The sequence below is a fragment of the Triturus cristatus genome, chromosome 4_1, assembly GCF_964204655.1.
Source record: "Triturus cristatus chromosome 4_1, aTriCri1.1, whole genome shotgun sequence".
Classification (NCBI taxonomy): Eukaryota; Metazoa; Chordata; class Amphibia; order Caudata; family Salamandridae; genus Triturus; species Triturus cristatus.
Window position 1 is genome coordinate 806,132,664 of NC_140585.1, and position 20,476 is coordinate 806,153,139.

General features: G+C 43.0%; 1 protein-coding gene across 2 annotated transcripts in view; it reads right to left on the reverse strand.

The window, feature by feature from the left end:
* The window catches only part of HMGA2 (high mobility group AT-hook 2), a 212,277-nt gene that overhangs the window by 30,466 nt on the left and 161,335 nt on the right, over positions 1-20,476 (reverse strand). For both annotated transcript variants that reach the window (XM_085653423.1, XM_085653425.1), the window contains exon 5: positions 15,183-15,215. In XM_085653423.1, coding sequence (XP_085509549.1) covers positions 15,183-15,215 — 33 coding nt within the window. The remainder of the gene's footprint in view (positions 1-15,182; positions 15,216-20,476) is intronic.

The following is a 20,476-nucleotide window of genomic DNA, read 5'->3' on the forward strand; positions in this document are numbered from 1 at the left end:
CCTGTATTTTGTTTCCTCGGTGCTCATGGGCGCAATGTTTGACGCCTGTCCTCAACTTAAAAACCCAGTTCCTCTGTTAGACTGAAGTTGTTTCTTATTCTAGGGTCCCTGTTATCCATGCTGCTGCCATCTTCTGAGTCTGTGCCGGTTGCCCCGGTAGAACTCAGGTCAGATGATGAGGCCGAGTCTATTTCCTCAGTCAACTCTGCAGTTGACACTGCAGATGCGGGGAGTTTTGAAGATTTATTGAGTTTCTGTCTGTTCGCAGAGTAGAATTTCCTAGCAAAGGTGAAAATTTGTCCACACTCATAGTCAGCCTTATCCCGAGCAAATTTGAATGCCTTAAGTGTTTTTATAGTTTCTTCATGTTTTTTCAATTTTATCATTATTTCTTCAAGGCCTTTGCTGACTACTTCTTTTTGGTTCTGAGCTGTCTAGCTCCTCATTTATTTTATCAATTTTATTTTGTAGTTTACTCTGATCAAAATATATATATCTAAAAAATGTCACTGAAAAAATGTAAAGTTTAAGGGTTTTTGTAATTCTTTTTCCCGGTCCTACGGGTGTCCCTCGGATCACGACAACCCCCCACAACACCCCCCCTAAAACAGTTTTTCATTTTGAGCTGTCTTGGTTTAGGGTGCCCCATACCCTGCTCTCTTATATATAATTTTCGGAACATTTTCAGGACACAGAGACCCAGCCCCTGTGCCCTGTAATGGTGGCTGCAACATTTCTTTTGATGTGGCAGCCCAACAGTCAGACAGCGCCCTCTCATGAAATAACAGGCAGGAGATAGAACCTGCTCGGCCACACTTAATTTTTTTAATTCCCCAATCCGCAAGATGCTTGAGGGACTCCCAGGGGACCAACAGTGCTATATCTCTATTTCTTAACCTTAATTTTTCCAAAACTACTGAACGGATTTACACCAAGGGTTTAGCTTTCTGACAAATTTGGGGCAATTCATTCAGACGTTTTTGAAGTAGCCCTTTCCCTCTGGAAACTTCATGGGAAATTCCTTTTTGGGTAACCCCCTTTTTCTCATTCCCCGCTTGACAGATCACTCTGAGACTTTCCAGGAAGGAGGCGGAATGCATTGAGGTTTTTTAAAAAAAACATTTTGTGAAGATTTATCAAATGGTGCCAAAGTTATTAGTAAAAGAAAAAATGCCCTTCCTATGAAAAGTCTGACTTAACTAGAACTACACAGTGGCACCCACCACTGTGTAGCAAATATTATATACATACACACTATGTATAGATAGATAGATAGATAGATAGATAGATAGATAGATAGATAGATAGATAGATAGATAGATAGATAGATAGATAGATAGATAGATAGATAGATAGATAGATAGATAGATAGATAGATAGATAGATAGATAGATAGATAGATAGATAGATAGATAGATAGATAGATAGATAGATAGATAGATAGATAGATATAATGCATGGAGGGAATGCTGTGTTACGGCCTAACAGGGGGCATGCCATCCTAGAGAGATTCCCCCCTCGGTTCGAAATTCAACAATCCTGCTAGCCCAAACACACCTGCACTACAACGTAACTGAAACTGTGGGGTCGTGGAAACCAGGTTAAAAGGTCCCCTGGAATGAGCACTTTAGACCCATGAAGGGAACCCCCAAACACGTTTATTCTAACACTACCTGTGCAAGTCTGAACCTTGGTGGATCTTGACAACATCAGGCTTGCAAGAACAGTCAGTGCTTGACTGTATCCACTCTGTACAGCACACCACATTATGCAGTGAGTAGCACACCGTAATGTGTGCTCAGACGAAGCAGTAAGAAGACCAATGCATGGCGGACACAATTCATGTCAACACTCTACCAACCCTAAAAAAATGTCCTGATGAACTGCTGCTAATGTGTATACCTGGATACAAAACAGTTACCACCAGGTAACCATATATGCAATAGGTGGATCTTTCTTTTGTGCAACTCAGTTTCAACCCTTTTGAAATGCACCTTATTACATCATGGACAAATGTCAAGAAAGGACTATTGAAAAGTAAAGATGTTCACTGAGAGACATGGTTATTCTCATTGTAGCTACTTTTGTCTCTGGAGAGGAATAGCGGGTTTTTCCGGATGGTGATCTATAGCGCCTTGACGCCTTTGGGTAACTGCTGGCTTCTCCCGGGCTGTCTTTGTGATTCTGTCAACATCATCAAAATGACCAACATGCAATGCACATTTTTCATTTTCCACCTCTTTTACTTTCCCAAGTTGGACATGTCTGACACTGCTGGGACCAGGCAGGACCATGGAATGTGCATGTTGATGGCTTTGAACTTGTGAGTCTTCTCTTTGCCTAGCCACTGGTGGCTCCGGGTCACCCAACAAGTGTGTGTCCCATTGGCAGCAGGACATTTACCTGGTTGCTTTATCTTCCCCAGTGGAGGGGTTACCTAACTGTGACCCAGGAGAAATAGGCTTGATAGTGGATATCGCTCCACACCTTGTAAACCCGATTCTGAATCAGTCATTTAGCCTCAAGAGCGCCTTTCAGAGTATCCCAAACCCAGCATTGTCCATTATTCCACCTGCATCAAAGTCCATGGCAGCTACGCCTAATTTAAAACATGTGCCTAAATGTATTCTAAACATCTTGACAGCGATCCACCACCATGGACTTAGTGGGCAGGAGTGCCACATACCTCAATGTTCTTTGAACATTTCAATAAATAAATAATCCTGTTGTGTTTATGTTACGTTATGTGTGTTTGTAGATCTTACTATCAACCAGGGGGGTATCCTGGTGGCAGTGCTTAATTTGTAAAAACAAAGGTACCAGGGCCATCGTTAGGAGGCCACTTCAGCTTGCATAACCCATTGCCCCTGTCAATGACAGCACAAATACAAGTACTAACCATCACACTCCTGCAAGTGTGACAATTTAGACTATTCAAGGACCTCAAAGCTATGAGAATGATTGGATGGCGGGTAGTAGTAATTTTAAATGCATATTGAATTCATAACTTCTGTTGTTGTGCCCATCTCTAAATTAGATAGACATCGGCACCATGTCATAAGTGCAGGTTTTGACAAATAAGTGCTGGTACTGACCACCAGAAACCACCAACTCAAATGAAGGATTGCCTGGTGCTGGTTCAGGTAAAATAACAAGTACCAAGTGTGTAGCCCTAGTACTGGCCGGACATCTTCTGCGCAGATTTTTAAATGGTCACTAGAAGGTGCTTTTTTATCCATCCGCTCAGCGAAGGAGGCTTAGCACCAGGCACTTGCTTCCAGGTTCTTGGCAAATGGTCCGTTCTCTCCCCTGAAGTTTACCAAACAGACAACATCCTGCTTTAAAAAAAACAACAACTCTATTTCTATTCTAATGTAAGTTTTACAAGTAGTAAGATCATGGTGCTCTATGGCAGAATGATATGGAAACAATGGACAGTTTTCAGAGGTTCCCCTTAGCGCTGGAAAAAACGCTGAAGGGAAACTTTTGCAAATGTCCTTTTAAAACAAACAAGCAACCGATTGACTCAGTGATGCTTCTATGTCTCCTTCCCCCTTTAAGAATCTATTTCCTTCATATTAGCAAAGAATGTAAGCCATATGGCATGCTTTAGCGTGAGGATACAGCTGCTACAGATTGTTCGAACAGAAAGGAAGCGGGCTAAGGTCCACGCCTTGCTTATTTTTTCACTTTCAAGAGCAATGGGAAGGTCCCATTTGTCAGATCTACAATTATTGGTCATTCATGGATAGGGCGCGCTGTGACACACACATCCCCGCTGCTATTTCAAGCTCAAAGTGAGGAAGGAGTATTTTAAGCATGGGATTGTTACTGCCACATCCGGTGTACACCTTCTGTGCAAATCTGCCCTCAGGAGTTCCCCATGCCCCACAAATAAATAAATAAACAAACATCATCTGGCAGCCATTGTTTGTGCATTCAAAACATTGGGGGCCAGAGGTTAGCACTGTTGGGGAATTCATCATCATGGAATCTACCATCATGACTTCCTGCTACTGCACACAAAGGGTGGCAAAGAGAAGGGCTGGCGCTTGCAGTGATTTAATAGGGAGTTAATCCTTCTGATACTGTTTGAAGCAAGGGCACCCCATCTTTTAGATAATATAAATAGACTACGTGTATAACTTTGCTTTATCCCTCTCAAAGAATGCAATCCTAAAAGAACATTCCGATTTAGAGTTGATGAATGCACACCCTGTACTCAAAAATTGCTAATTTGCAATGATTATTCTGCAGCATATGTAGAAAGTGGAAAATGCCTCAGGTGATTGTTTATGTGCCGGAAGGCTTCCCCTTCTTTCACAAAATAATCCTGGCTGCAAGGCTGGCACTCTTGCACCATGGTGCAGAGCAGAGATAGAGCGGGAATATGCCATAGCTTAATAGATATGACACATTCCTGCCCTCTACATTTGACGCAGCGTAGCAAGTTCTCTTACGCTAAGTATCAGTAAGTCTGCTCTCTAATGTTTCTTGCTGCTGAGCAACTTCTTGCCGCGGCAGAGCTGGTGTTTTGTCTGCGACTGCAAGTCCCCTATTTGTTTCTGCAGCAAACCACCCCAGGGGGAATAGCAAGCCAATTTATTTAATGGTGAGCTGAAATATTTTGGCTCCAAGGAGCCTTTGTCAAGGTGTCTTTGATGCATATATAATGGATAACTGTTTAATGTGGGCCAATAGTGTTTTTGAGTGATGCTGGTGACCAAAGGCTGTGTCATTTGTAAGAGTCAACGGAACCACTGCATGAAAATGTTAGAACAGTACACAGGTTACTTGCTAGTTTTTTCATGTTGCATATTTATATTGGGGAAGTTTGAATCAAATAGCTGTATTTTTAAAATGCATCTGATAATGGACACTAATTGGAATTAGAATTTTAGGCCCTGTTTACCTTTCATGAATAAATGCTTCATAAAACAATGGACAATGGTGAGGGCCAGTGGACTTATATGACTCTGTGGCTGCAAGGTGTAATATGCCACTTTTTAAAAGCCTACCTGCACTACTGTGATATCTCTTCGGTGCCTCCAAGGACACTTCTTGCTGCCATTGTTCCTGGAAGAGACTCAATGTTGAAGCAAGGGGGTCATGGGCTTTCATCCACTGGTTGGATAGTAAAAGGCAGACAGAAATTGGGTGGATTGGTCCCCTAATACTCCTGGGTCCTAGTGCCTTTACACCTATTACACTATTGATAGTCAAGCCCCTGGAGGAACTTCCTTCACTTCTCTACCTACCAAGGATCTCCATGAATGCACCTAAAGCATCCTTCCTGTTGGGGGAAATGCGGACGGGGGACTACATTTGTCACCTGACGCCCTGTGTTGGAACTTGTGTGCCTGCTTTTGCAAATGAAATGCTTGCATTTCAAATTTGAAATGCAAGTAATTATTAATATCCTGATATTAGAAACTAGAAACATCACACTTCTAACATCTCATCCTACGGTTTGCAGTTGTCCCCAAACTGAAAAAAATACAATCACACTGCATAAGGCTTGACCGTCCATACCACACAACAAGTAACATCACATAAAATGTTAGTGGGGCAGAGATGGGGCACTTTAGAGCACTGCTGGATGTTCCCACGGTAAGACTTTTACTATTACCAATCAACTAAAACGTCATGGGCTCGTAACTTTCCTAAAAGACACCTGAAGTATCCTTCTTCTGGTGCTTGTTGGATTTCTTGGATCAAAGTGTTACTCTAGGTCCCTAAGTGCCCCAATAACTGAAACAGAGTTTCACACTTGAGAATATTTTTTTCTTTAATTTCAGATCCTTTGGCATTGAGCTAGCAGAGTTAAACTAAATGTTTCTTAAACGGTGGAAAAGCGGGACCAAACGGGCAAAGCTGCGTTTATGGACAATTTACATACTGTTCAAGTCTGCTTGTGTACACAAAGAGGTTTGGAGATTGGCATAGAGTGTAAGACCAATCAGAAAAGCTTTTTGTGAAAGGCCAACAATCTCTATAAATTCTCCTTTTCTCACCATACTTGTATTCACCCAAACCCACACCACTTCTTCAAAATGGCAACAATAGGTGGCCCTCTGTGAGAGTAAGGCGAGAGTGTGGACTGCTGTGATCGAACATGAATGAGGAATCCATGACCATGCAGGCCTCCAGATACTCCATACCAGCCTTCAAGCGATGGGTTTGACCCTGGATTAGGAACCTTCACTAGCTGGAAAGGGAAGGAGCAGTGCCCAATATGGTACAACCATTCTTGAGCATCACCACTCCAAGGTCGGTTTACTAGTAAAGAATACTGTACTAACCTAATCCAGACAGCCACATGGAAAATGCATCTGCAAGGATATTTTGAAGGAAACAGATGGAAAATGAAGTGATTCCTCTGGATGCAGTGTAAGATTTACATTATCCTCCCCGAACTTCCATGTAGTCCCCGATGTTTATACAATTTATCACTGCTTCCTTTGACAGCCAGATTAGGAAGCCCGCATGAGCACATGTTCTTGTTGACACGGCTGGGGAGCCTCTCCTTTAAAGGGCAATGCAACTGTGTGAAGGGGAAACAGCACAGGCAGGCTGGGGCAGACAGAGCTGTAAGTGCCTGCTAAACTTTTGAACGTTACTCAGTGTCCCTTCCCATTTGATGAAGAAGCAGTTATGAACAATGTACAGGATCTCAGCCCCCATTTTATCTTGGCTTTTAGCTGAACGGAGAGTGTGGCTACCTAGCCCTGAGAACGCAACTAATCGTCTTTCACTTTCTCATTAAGGGGATATCAAGAATGTGATGCAATTGTAGTTCAATATTATTATTTTCTTTTTGGGAATGTATTTATTTGCATTTTCTCAATCACATTACAAGACCACAGCAAATATACAAAACATCGTGTTTCAATTTTCTTTACAGATATAGCTAAATCGTACAATATTAGCATGTAAATAATCAACAACAAAGGAAATTGTCTATCAACTGAATCCCTCATCTCTCCTCCCCCCTCCCCACGTATGATGTCAATTCCCGAACTACTGTGAGTCTGTGAGTGTCAAACCATAGTAGGTTAGCCATGGCTTCCATATTTTCCAAAATTTCTTTGGGCACCCCCTCGCTTTGTATGTTGTTTTCTCTCCCAGCATATACATGTCCATCCCCTTCCGCCATTCCTCCAGTGTCGGATTAATCATCGCTCCCCAGGCCTTTGCCATGCCTCTTTTGGCTACAACCAGACCCAGCTGAAGGAACATCAGTTTTACTTTTGGGAGGTTAATCTCCGTGGGAATACCCAACAGAATGAATATGGGGTCTGGGGGTACTGGTGCATTCAGTATAAGTTCTAGTTCCTTCAGAAGTTTGCCCCAATATAACTGTGCATGTGCACATCCCCATACAGTGTGGAAAAAGGTCCCCTCCATAGTTTTACATTTCAGACAGTTGGGGGACTCCGCTCTACCCATTTTATACAATCGAGCTCTATCATAGTACATTCTGTGTAAATACTAAAATTGAATCAACCGCAACCTAGATCTAATGGCCACCTCCCTGGGGTGCATCAGGGCCATTTCCCAGTCCAGGTCTTCTAAGTCCCCCAGATCCGCCTCCCAGTGTAGTCTCAATTTTAGCAGTGGGTCGGGTGTGTTGTTCATGATTGTCCTGTAGGTCCATGACACTGCTTTCCCTCCTATGTCACCCATCAAAAGTCTCCCTTCTAATGGAGCGTATTCTGGGAGGCCTTCCATATCACTATGTTGCGCTCGCCAGGCATGTCTCAGTTGCAGATACTTAAAGTGCTGTGTCATGCTCATATCATATTCTAGCTGGAGGTGCGGGAACGTCACCAACTCTTTACGATATACAATATCCTTGAGCTGGGAGATACCCACCAGATCCCACTTCTGAAAACCTTACAACTTGAGAAATTCCTTAAGTCGTGTTCCCACCCAAAGCAGGATTTCCTTCGTCACCCGGTCTTCCCACTTCGTGCGCCTCCCCGCCTTTTTCCATGCCATTATCGCTATTTGTGTGGCCGGTAGCGATTTTGCAACACCCTTCCCTCCGTAAAGGTAGTGTGTGTATGGCCTGTGCAGGAACTGTGTGTGTTCAAGCGCATATGCTGGATGGTCCCTCTCCCCAAAGGCCCATTCATTAATTACTATCAAGTGGGCCGCCCAATAATAAGCCCGTAGATCTGGCAGGGAAATACCACAGCTGGACTGATTACATTGCAGCTTCCCCAGTGCCACCCTGGGGGGCTTCCCTCCCCAAAGAAATTTCCTTAGAATGTTGTCAATTTTACTGAACACCTCTTCCGGAATCAGATGATAAGTATTTTGCATGACGTATAAAAACGTAGGCAGGGTTACCATTTTGAAGAGCGCAGCTCTTCCGAGCAGTGTTAGAGGTAAGGAGGCCCATCGGTCCGCGTCTGAACGGAATTCTCCCAATACTCTATACAAATTTCGTTCCAGTGCCAGTTGTCTGTCTAGCATAATGTGGATACCTAAGTATTTTATCCCTGTTGTTGCAACCTTTAGTTGGCTGGGATAAATACTGTGTTCAACCTCGTGACCTACCGGGTATACACTTTACTTCTCCCAGTTAATTCTGTACCCCGCGTACCGGCCATAGTCCTCGCAGCTCTCTATAATACTGGGAAACGTTGTTACAGGGCGTGTGACATACAGCAGTATGTCATCGGCATACAGCGAAATGCGTTCATCCAGGTCATCCTTATCATTGACCCGAAAACCGCTTATGTGTGGGTGCGCACGTATGACGCATGCCAGGGTTTCCAGGACTATTGTGAATAAGACAGGGGACAGGGGGCAACCCTGTCTACTACCCCGTTCGATCGTGAATGTCCGGGACATCACCCCATTATCTCTGACCCTGGCTAACGGTCTTTCATACAGAAGAGCTATCCATCTTCTGAACTCGGGACCAAATCCCAGTCTCTCTAGTACTGCCATAAGAAACGGCCAGTGGACCATGTCAAATGCCTTCTCGGCATCTAGGAATACTATGAGGTGTGGGTCAGTCCTATGTTGCACTAACTCCAACCAGTTGGAGACCCGTCTAAGATTGAGTCTCGTCGACCTGCGAGGCATAAAGCCGACTGGTCCCTATGAATAAGTTCTGTTATAGCTGTGGTCAGTCTGTAGTTCAATATTATTGACCTCGAAGTAGCGTCTTGCAACCGAACATGGCCTTTGTGCTCTTCCTCCGTCTTGATGAGCTGTTGGGCCTGCTCTGGAAGGAGACAGACATCGTTCTATGGCCGCTAAACAATCTATCACCAGATATACCTTGACATCCCTTCAGCCCTTTCCTGGTCAGACAGTGACTAGGAAGGGTGGAAGGATGCTCCTCTATGGTAAGCTCGCTTGAGCTGCACAGATAACGCAAACAACATCCACACTTGGCATCCTCTTCACCTTCCTTAGCAGTTCCCTCAGTAAAACTGTTCAGTAGCTGTTTGGGCACAAAGAAAAAGCAGCTGGGTTGGCGGGTATGTGTCTTTAATACATAACACCAGGTGTTGAGCTTTGTTTTCAGGAGGTAGTTGTGCTGGCCATTTTTTGGAGAAATTCCGTAAGTAGGGCATTGCTTAATTTGAGCCGGTGGTTCTCCCCAAATCTCATTTTTGGGAACCAGCACTTATTTTTCTACACCAGATTTAGACCCAGAGCATGAGAGTGAAAAACACACAAGGGGAATGAAGGACATCCATAAAGATGGAAAAAAGCGTCAAATGGAGAGAGCAGGGCCTGCAAGAGTGATATAAAGAGGCAGGGAGCGTAAGGTGAAGGATAAAAGCAACAAGAGATGGAACCAAGGCTATGCAGCCTTGGAATTCAGCACACTGACATACAATAATACTGGATGTGGACTTCGGAGCAAAGGTTTGGGTCCTGTCATGTATTCATTTACAAGTTGAGAACTGGAGCAAATAGACCTTTGACAGGGAAGGCCAATGAGGGATATGCCATGCATGGTGCTGTTTCAGAGAAGAGTGCGTGCAGAATGCCAGGTATGGGGCTGTGCTGGTAGAAAGGTGCAAAATTAATGAATGCATATAAATGCATAAAAATTAAACTATGCATATATGTGGTATTGTATCACATGAACCGAGCTAAAAGGCAAAAGAACACTTTATTAAATCGGAGACAAAAATGATAGCCAATAAGTAATTGGAGAGGCAGCTGGGTTTTGGGAGCAGAGGTGTATTGTTAACACATCGTATTGTAGTGTTCCTTAAAGAGGTGCCTCTTCAATGGGGATGATGTTCCTAAGTGCTTATATGAAGTAGGCCCGTTATGGTTTTTTTAGGTCGAGCCAAGCGTAGCGCGCATGCGCTGCACTGGAAAAACGACTTCTTGGAATCAATCTGGGCTTTTCACATGCTTGTGCGTGTTTTTATTTTTAGCTTTTTTAGGTCGAGCCTAGCGCAGCGCGCATGTGCTGCTCTAGGAAAACGACCTCTTGGAATCAATCTGGACTTTTCACACTGTTTTTTTGTGTGCTTTTTTTCTATTGGGCTTCGCGTGCAAAGACTGCATGCAATTGGCCAAAGGCGGGTGCATGTCCCACTTTTCCCAGGAAATGTATCTCCTCTCTTCCCTTTTCCCCATACACCTGCCCCCCTCCACCCCCTGGTCCCCTCCCGTCCCCTGTCCTGCTTCTAAAACCCTCTGCTCTGCTCTTCCTGAAGACATGTCCTCCACTCACCCAAAACCTCACATGTTCCGGCTGGTGTACTTAGAGTATGATGTGTTGCTACCATTTGCACATGCCTGCATTTTACCACATGAGTGGAAGATATGTTTTTTTAACAGACATCTCCAGACATCTCCACTGGTCGAATTGCGTAGATTGATAGTCTGCTCTGACTTCTGCAGCCCAGTGTTACTATGGTACATTACAAAGCATGTTTCTGTCGATGACACACAGGGATTGCGTCCTTAAACATCATAGGCCTAAAATAGTGTGGCCGGATTATTAACAGGATAATGTGCTGCATGGCTAAACACTTATGAGGTCCTGAAGGCGAGACCTTTTGGCTATGCCAATGCTTGTTTCTAGTGGGCTTTGCGTGCGAAGACAGCACGCAATTGGGCAAAGGCGGGTGCATGTCCCACCTTTACCAGGAAATGTATCCACCCACGGCCTACGGCTTGCGGTTACGAGCAGCAGCGCGCAGTGTGCCATCTGTTATTCGCATGCAGCGGCGGGCACGCGCGCACGCGCGCACGCGCGCACCACTCCTGGGCTAGTTTTTTATTTGTTTAAAGCAGCCCGGCACCCTGGAATTCATTATCATCAGCAGCGCTTGTTTTAATCCTGCGTGAATACTTTCAAATGGTGCCTCGTTCTTTTCTTCAATGAGTGTGCGTTTTCTCTTTTATCAGGAGCCAAAAGTTATTTAAACGTGTGGCTGCCTGGACGTAAACAGAACCTAAGCCCATCCGAGTGCACGCTGAGATTGCAAGTTAACCCACCGTCAAGCTGTCTCGCAGCAAACTATGTTGGTTTCCCTTTAAATTGTGGCCCACATAATGTACCTTAGTCTGATGGGGAGATACGACACGCTTCGCTCGAAAAGGAATGTGAAATCAATACCGTTCTGAGGAGCCAGGTGTGCGCTGCATACCTTATTGAGGGGCCAACTTTGCAATTTAGTAACAGCAGACCTGCTGAACGGCCCCGGACCCCTGCATCCCCCAACCCCCGCTACCCACAAAAAAATTCCCACCTTTCATCGTAGGGCCTCTCTCGGAACCCCGCATTTGACACGGTTTCTCCTCACTGCACTGGATGAGCAGCAAGGGCGTGTCCCGCCCCAGGGGCTCTCAGAGGTGCATTGTGGGCTGTGCGCGCTAACTGGGTAATGCAATACACATGTCCCGCTGCTGCCCCGGGGCTTCCATTCATGAGCAAGCTTTCTCCTACCCCTGCTGTGCTTTTAACCCTGATCAGCCATGGGGTTGGGGGTCCCCCCCTACGATTTTGGTTTCTGCAAACCAGACACTGTTTTAGCTGAGCCGGAGGTAGGAATAACATCTCGCCATGCGCGGGCGGCAGTGAATAGTCCCGGGCACCAAAATGAAAGCGGCCTATCCGACAGCTGACAGAAAAGAGTGGACTTCGTTTGCAGATTCGGCAGTTCTATCTTGCAGAGACACGCTGCTGAGGTTTGTACAGACTCACTGCAAGGTCTTTTGCGAGCTATGAACGGCTATGCATTTGGGGTCATAAAAGGAAAGTGGTCATTATTCGACTGTAAATGGCAGTGAAATGTCGGCCTGGGCCCTCTAAAGGGATCCGTTGTGAAATATCCCTTAGACTACCGGGATGCCAAAGGGGAAATCTGTCTAAAGGGAATGGGCACAGTCAGTGCTGCCTAATGTGAAACTGGGAAACCAGGTTAGACCTTCGTCGTCCTCTCAGCATCCTGTGATTCTGGGCAAATCACTAATCTCCCCTGCCAAAAATCAAAAGAAAATGCCTACCCACCACTAAGGGACTACAAAATCACATCATTTTATCAGCCGGAGACTAGATCACAAAAAAAAAAAAAAATTCTACATTTTCCGCACGAACCAGTCACCTGCTGGTAACTCTCAAGACTTTTTTACCCAAGGTGCGAACTCACTTAAAAGAAAAAAGTTACAGAAAATCACACCATGCTAAAATTTCGAGATATTCCATACATTTTGCGTGATCTGAAATCCAGGAATTTCTTAAATTGTGGTGCTGGAGTAATTAAATGTTTTCCTAGGCCTACCCAAAATAACAACAAATAAATAAAATAAACCTCTGCAGCCAGAAACAATGATTTAGATAGACATGTTGGACAGCTTCCAGTTGTTACAGCCCTAAATTATTATCATCTCTCTTACTTACCCCCCAAAAAATCATTGGCATAGCCAATAGGTCTTGCTTTTGGGACCTTATGAGTATTTAGTTATGCAGCACAATATCCTTGGTGCAACAACATCAACTGTTACATGGCTGAACACTTATAAGCCAATGCTTGTTTCTTTTTACACCTTTCTCTAGTCTGGTTGTATTCTTGGTCCAGGTAGGCAGGGGTGCTGATGACATTCCAAGACTATTGGGGTGATGTGATCACTTTTCTTTGGGTCCTGTATGAGGAGTGTTGGATGTTCTAAGGGGAGTGAGTTTGGAGTCTGGCAGAGCAATAGAGCTAGTTGTTCTAACTATCCGGTTGCAAGAGTGTTAAAGTATTAAAACAGCAGTTTTGAAGTGCTTTTGTGGGAGAAACACTTCCACTTTCTTTAATATAGGAAACTAGGCCATCTTTGTTTTCTTGACCTTGTGTTCGCAAAAGTAAATAAGATGTCCTGGGTGCACTAAGTGACTTGCAAGTCAATGAAAGTTGGAGATTGAGACAATCAAGGTTTTTTGTCATTGGACCAGGTTTGCACTAGTTGTTGCTAGCTGTTCTAGGCTTCAATTATGTGTGGGACATTCAGGACTTGATGAGGTGCAGGCAGAGTTAGTTCAAGGAAATCGATGTCTGGGAACAGAACTGTGGATCTGCATATTACTTAATTTGGATAATATTTCAGTGAAGTTGAAGTGCTGCAAAATTTCCTTCATGATGCAAACCTCTTGCAATCCACAATGACATTTCCTTGGGATAGGGCAGATGTGATTCTAAAGCTTTTGCCACAGTTTCCATTGATGCCTAAAAGGTAATGCTCTCACACACTGGTAACAAGAGGATCAAATATTATTTATAGACTACACTACAATACTTTGGCTCCTAACCAGGTGGTGTTTGATGTAGTATGTGCTCTTTTACCTACATTAGCTGGCTCCTAGTAAAAATAAATAACCCTGGTTTGATATTTGGAAACTTAGCTTTTTCTGGTAGCACATATGAACAATCGAGATGGGTCATTGTTATCCAAGAGGAAGACAACATATGATATAGGCAAACTTTTACCATGACCCTCTCAATGTGGAAGAAGATTCAGTCAGTGGTACTCTACGGATCTATCCTTTTAAAAATTATGTTCAAGTCTCCCAGGACTTGCGTATCTTCTTCTTTGTAATGTTGTAAAAGTATGATAAATATTCTCCTGCAGCTATACTTAACAGCTTCAGAACAGAAGAGAGAAATTCTTTATTAGGCTTAAATGTATTACATTGTCATCCTAGCATATCAAATATTCAAAATGTGTGACTTATTATCACTTTGAATACCGACTGGGGCACTGTTTGGAAGACCATTTTGCAAAGCTCTAGATGAACGCTTTACCTATTACAACCCGGATGTACGTAGAGCTTCCAATAGTCAGACTAGGAGCCCGGCTGGCCTCATGAATTACGCTGAATGCCATACTATCATAAGGAATGAAGAACAACTTTTGCAGTCATTACTCACCCTCTCCTCTGATCTTGTAGAATTGCAACTTGAGGTAAACAGTAAACTGATCAAAAGATTTACTTATCAGAGTCCTTGTAGCCCTTGTCTGTGAAGCCTCCATCTCAGGGCAGTGTTATGCCTAGAGATTCTAGGGCAATATCTTTAATCCAATGGTACGAATCTGGGTCCTGTAACCAGGTCGACAGTTGAGTAGCCTACAGGGCTACAGTCAATCTTTGGCTCATGGATAATGGTTTAGCCATTGGAAAAACCAAAGTGGCTGAATTCCTCAATTTTGGATATTCTACTAAATGTTTTTTTTTAATCATAAAACGTTTTAGATCCTTAAATTTGGTATACTGAAATTTTGCTTTTCAATTAAATCACATTCCCGCACATTTAAACTCTCAGGCTAAAGTTGCCATTATTTCTGGAAGGTAATACTGGACCTGGAATCAATGGGGTGTAGGTATTACTGGTGGATTAGAAGTTATCCCGTTATAGGTATATGTGAAATTGGAAATAGCGAGCCGAAGTCAGGATTATCAACATAATTTCCACGTATTTTCCCTAAATTCCAGACTTTTTTCTGGCCACATATCAATCTGCTTTAAGCAGGTGGACATGTGGCTGGAACTGACACCAAACTTGTAATTTCAGATTTAGTCGAAAGCAGGAGTTTTTGTCTGTGACGGAAAGGCCAACATCTTTGTTTAAAGGTGAGCACCTAGCGAGGTAGAGATCTTACAACTAGTTGTGTTAATGTAGCATTTGTGACAATTAAACAAGCCTTACCTTAGTTGGTTTCTTCTGGACCACCTGCTGCGGCTAAAATGGGAAAAAAAGAAAAGGGTTAGAATGTTGCTAATAAGTTCATTTCAACCTGTATACATGTATAAATCAGAAACACTGGAGTCAATATAAATGCACTGCAATTTCACATATGACTATCCCTGTAGTATCAAAAAGCATAATAACTGGTGACCAGTGCTGAAAGGCAGCGCATCCCTGACTGCTTAGAAAATTCAATATTAATAGATTTTTAAGGTGTTCATAAATAAATATAGAAGCAACATGTAAAACTGAATTTTCTAAAACATTCAGTAAATGGAAACCAATTTGAAACTGCAGGCTTAAAATAAGTTGGAATCCTCTGAATAATTAGTGGGAGCAGTGCAGTGCAGTGCATCAAACAGAATATAGTATGGACAAAGGGTGGCCTTTGCTCCAATTTCCCCACATTACAATTAAAATGCTGATTTTTTTTATATTTGTTGATAAATTTAAATATTTCAACATCTGTGTACTGGCTTGACTTGTGTATTGCTTTCCAGTTCAAATCATTGAAATTGCTTGGCCCTGGATTCCAATAATGACTAAGTAGGGGACACCGGATTCTAGTAATGATTACGTGGGGATCACAGAATTGAAAAGGTTCAAAATTGCTGCTTAAAGGTCTTTAACACTCTGGTATCAGTGTATTGGTCCCTTAAAGGTTGTTCTAAGTCTACTACCTTCTTTGGAGGTGCAGAACGAGCTTGTGGTGCAGAAGCCTCATCCCACAGCACAATATAGGTAATGTGACGGGTGATCTTGTAAGCAGCTTAGGAAGCATCCGCATCACACTAGCCGCCTCCTTTACGTTACACTACCTGCAGGAGGATATGTTGGACAGACAGCAAAGTATGAACATTTCATAATAGTTTTAGAAATACCACTGACTTTAAAGTATGTATTTCATTACTGCTGATCCTTTGATATTGACCTGGTTGGTTGTTACTTCATAAATCTTTGAAGGATAAGTTTTGTCTATTGATATTTTGCTCCTTCTGGGTGTTTTCTTGCTAGAGCATTCTTATGGACATACATAGCACACTGCACAAACTGTATATTTACCACCTGTTTGAATATTAGGTGTTATCAAAGACAGGGCATTGAATAATATGTTTGCAAGTGAAAAACAAATGCTGCTCCTAATTTGTCTCCAGGAATTCACCTATGAGAGCCGACTGACAAACCTTGTTGGCTTCTTTTCTGAGAACCATGCATGTTACACTCAAGATCTTCTACAACCCAGAACCCCCCTTTTAAGATATAAAATTTCTCTAGAATACGCTATATGATCATCTGGAGATAAAAGAGATAAAAGAGTGTCAACGCCACACTTCAGAGTTCTGTTCTAGAAGCATTCGGCGTCATCACAGATCACTTGCCTCTTCCAAGTTACTTGTCTAGATTGAAGTGCCCACATCGACTAAAGTTTTCAGTACCTAGAGATCACTACATTGGTAAAAGAGTTCTTTATAAGAACACAGCACTTAGAATAAAGATCATAGAACACATGACATTGAACATAGTACTTAAAACAAGCATTGGCATAGCCAATAGGTCTCGCCTTTGGGACCTTATAAGTGTTTAGTTATCCAGCACAATATCCTTGGTGTAACAACATCAACTGTTGCATGGCTAAACACTTATAAGGTCCCAAAGGCGAGACCTATTGGCTATGCCAATGCTTGTTGAAACTCAGGAGCAGCAACAGTGTTGTGGTGTCATCTGGGCTTTAAGTGGAAGCTTTTTCAATATTATATACAAACCATAGTTGCTGCTTATTTATCTTATGCAACTAACAACCATTAACAAAGCCAATAGTCCTGACTTGTAGGTATCATGTGAGTTGTATCATATATCTGGATGGAGTGACAGAAACAGCAAAATACAAGTCGGGTGGCACAATATGGTAGGCATAGATTTTTCGCTTACGTGTTTTAAGCCACGCCCCTAATTACATAGGCCACGCCCCTTTGAGAGACCACCAAGGTTTTTCATCCCACTTAAAGCCCTGAGCATTGGCATAGCCAATACCTTTAACCTTTGGGACCTTTGAAGTGTTTAGCCATGCAGCACATTCCTGAGCGTCCACCAACGGAAGATCCATTTTGGTACGCATTGCTGACAGAGTTATTATGCAGTCCCAACCAGAGGTTAAAGTATGTTTGTTGATTAAGGAACTGAACTCTGACCACGATGGAACAGTCCTCACAAGAGAGCAATGTGTCGAAAAAATTGGATTCTGAATGTGACTCCAACGAAAAGTAATTACATTTGGTGGCAATTCTAAAATGCAATTTTTAGTTTGTAGCTGATTATGAAAGGACTTGTCCGGGAGTTAACTTGAACTGTGTAGCAGAAGATACTGTTCAAAGTCTTTCATAACTAAGATGGGAGTGTATTTTGGGCGAACTTACGATTGCCACCACAAAGCCAGTGCACAAGGCACAGCACTGGTAACAACGACATACAGTACATAACAAGGGTAAGCACACACCAGTCCTTGGTTAGATTCACTCTTAAACAGGTTCTACGTGCAAGACAGGAGCGGAATGAGCGCAAAATGTACTGCTTCCATCACCAGGTCAAAGGACACTAACCGTGGCAGTAAACACTGCTAATAAAGGAAATCACGAGTGCCAATTATGCATCCTATCCACTCCATGAATTCATGGGGGTTGTGCTACATACCGGGATTGCAACGCACATGCGGAGCACGTCATGTTCCAGCATTGAATCAGGGCAATGTGGCAGGCGTATAGGACGCACCACAGTTATACAAGGAACGTCTGAAATCACAGTCAAAGCAAGCTTCTGTGGTGTTTACACAAAGAGTGATTACAGGGCAAGAAAACAGTCAATGATGCTAACACGATGGGTATTAAACATCATTATTAGTATTTTGCAGCCAGGATCCATGGGAAATGCAGTACCCATCCCACAAGATAAGCGCAAAGCGTGTTGTTGTCGGGCAATAAAAACGCACTGAAAGTAAAAAAAAAAAACAATGAATGCGCGTGAGTGAGAGGGGGAGCAGGAGGTGAGCCCGGGAGTGGTGCATGCGCAGTCTGCTCATTTTCAAGCGATGCACTCGTGCTTGTGGCGTGCCCTTGCTCGCTCCCGCAAGGTGGATGGCGCCACAAGCACGAGTGTGTGCTTGAAAATGAGCAGAGCGACGGCTAAAGGTCCTCCTATGCAGCGCATGCGCGCTGCGTAGGCGAGACCTGAATAACACCATATAACACACCATTGGATGTCTTAACCTGAGCAAGAAGCAAACCAATATTTTCTGTTACAGGTGGGGCAAGAGGTTTCTTATCCACCAGCATCATACATTCCACTTTACGTGTACCCTCTACGCGACATTGGCTACTATACCCAGGACACCTAAAACAGCAACCTCAGCATCTTGTCTCCTACAGAGGTACATCAAGCACTTGGGTAACAATGAGCAAAAGACAAAGAGGAAATGGGGCGACATCTCACCCCAATGCCGGGCGCACTGCGATTATATATGCATACCACTGAGGCAAAAAGTTAATCCAGATTTCATCACGATTTTATTCACATTTCATCCATATGTCACATGAGAGATGTCTTAAGCTTAACACTGTAACCTTAAAGCTGTAGAAATGCCCATCCAGGCTTAATTCGATAGCTAGGAGTGTGCGTAAGTAATCCTCTTAAATTCATCCCGATCACCCAATGCATTTCGGGCCCGTTTTCGGCCCTTCGTCAGGGGTATTCTACAATTTTAAAAAAAAACATCATTGTGAGATCATACATTTAATTATGCAGCTGTGTTCATTATTTACAATACCGCTGATCATTATCCCCTGACTCATTAGCAAAATTAACGTCTTCCTGCTAACAGTAGCTGAAACACTAACACTTAATTAATGTCTACATCCACTTCTCTCAACCTCCCTCGTTTAGCCGTTTCACACCTATTCCAACTCACCCTTCGTATCCCCATACAACAGTGCCAGTAAACATAAATCCAAGCGTTCTATGTTCTGTTTTTATCCTCCAGCGATACCATTTATTATATCAAAGTGTTTACCTTCACGATGTCCTCTTCATAACATCCCAAACTGATTTGCGTCTTGCGTACTCTCATCATCCCACTTTTAAAACACCTGTAATTTGTTACTGTGTATGCCAAAGGGTGCTACCTCTTGATGTTGAACTATGTTTTTTGCAAGAAACTTCAAAGTAGATTGTGATTTAATTATTGTTTTATTAACGTGTTTATTGTGAGTATGCACCTTGATACACTAGAAATGAACAGAAGAATACTGTAATTTTTGGATCTAAACACAAATAAGCAATATTTCATCTAATTAACGCTGTGAATGTCAGCAAAGGGTGGGCGGGGTGCTGTAGTCTGACGTCTAGGAATATTGTGTGTATCGGTTTGGGTTAACGTAGTTAAGGAGGGCAATCGCAGTGTCGTGTGGGAGTTGTAGTGCAGCAGTTTCGGTAACCATAATGAACGGGGGATGTAATGAAGTGGTGCTGGAGTTTTTACAGTGGGACTAATCAAAGATGATTGATAAAGCATAAACAGTGAAGGGGGTCAACATCAAGAGGTAGCACCCTTTGGTATACACAGTCACGAATTACACTGGTTCAAATCAAGCGTTACAGAAGACATAGGGTTAAAAGTCAACGGTGACCCGTGAGAGAGAGGAGTCATTAGAGGGTGGAGATACATCTCAGGTGTTTTGAAAGCAGGATGATGAGAGTATGCAATATGCAAAACAGTTTGGGATGTTATGAAGAGGACATCGTGAAGGTAAACACTTTGATATAATAGATGGTATTGTTGGAGGATAAATACAGAACATAGAACACTTGGATATATGTTTACTGGCACTGTTGTATGGGGAGACGAAGGGTGAGTTGGAATAGGTGTGAAACGAGGGAGGTTGAGAGAAGTGGATTTAGACATTAATTTAGTGTTAGTGTTTCAGCTACAGTTAGCGGGAAGATGTTAATTTTGCTAATGAGTCATGGGACAATAATCCGCGGTATTGTAAATAATGAACACAGTTGCATAACTTAAATGTATGATCTCGCAATGATGTTTTTTTTTTTTTTAAATTGTAGAATACCCCTGACGAAGGTCCGAAAACGGGCCCAAAATGCTAGGGTGATCGGGATGAACTTAAGAGGATTACTTACGCACTCTCCTAGCTATCGAATTAAGCCTGGATGGGCATTTCTACAGCTGTAAGGTTACAGTGTTAAGCTTA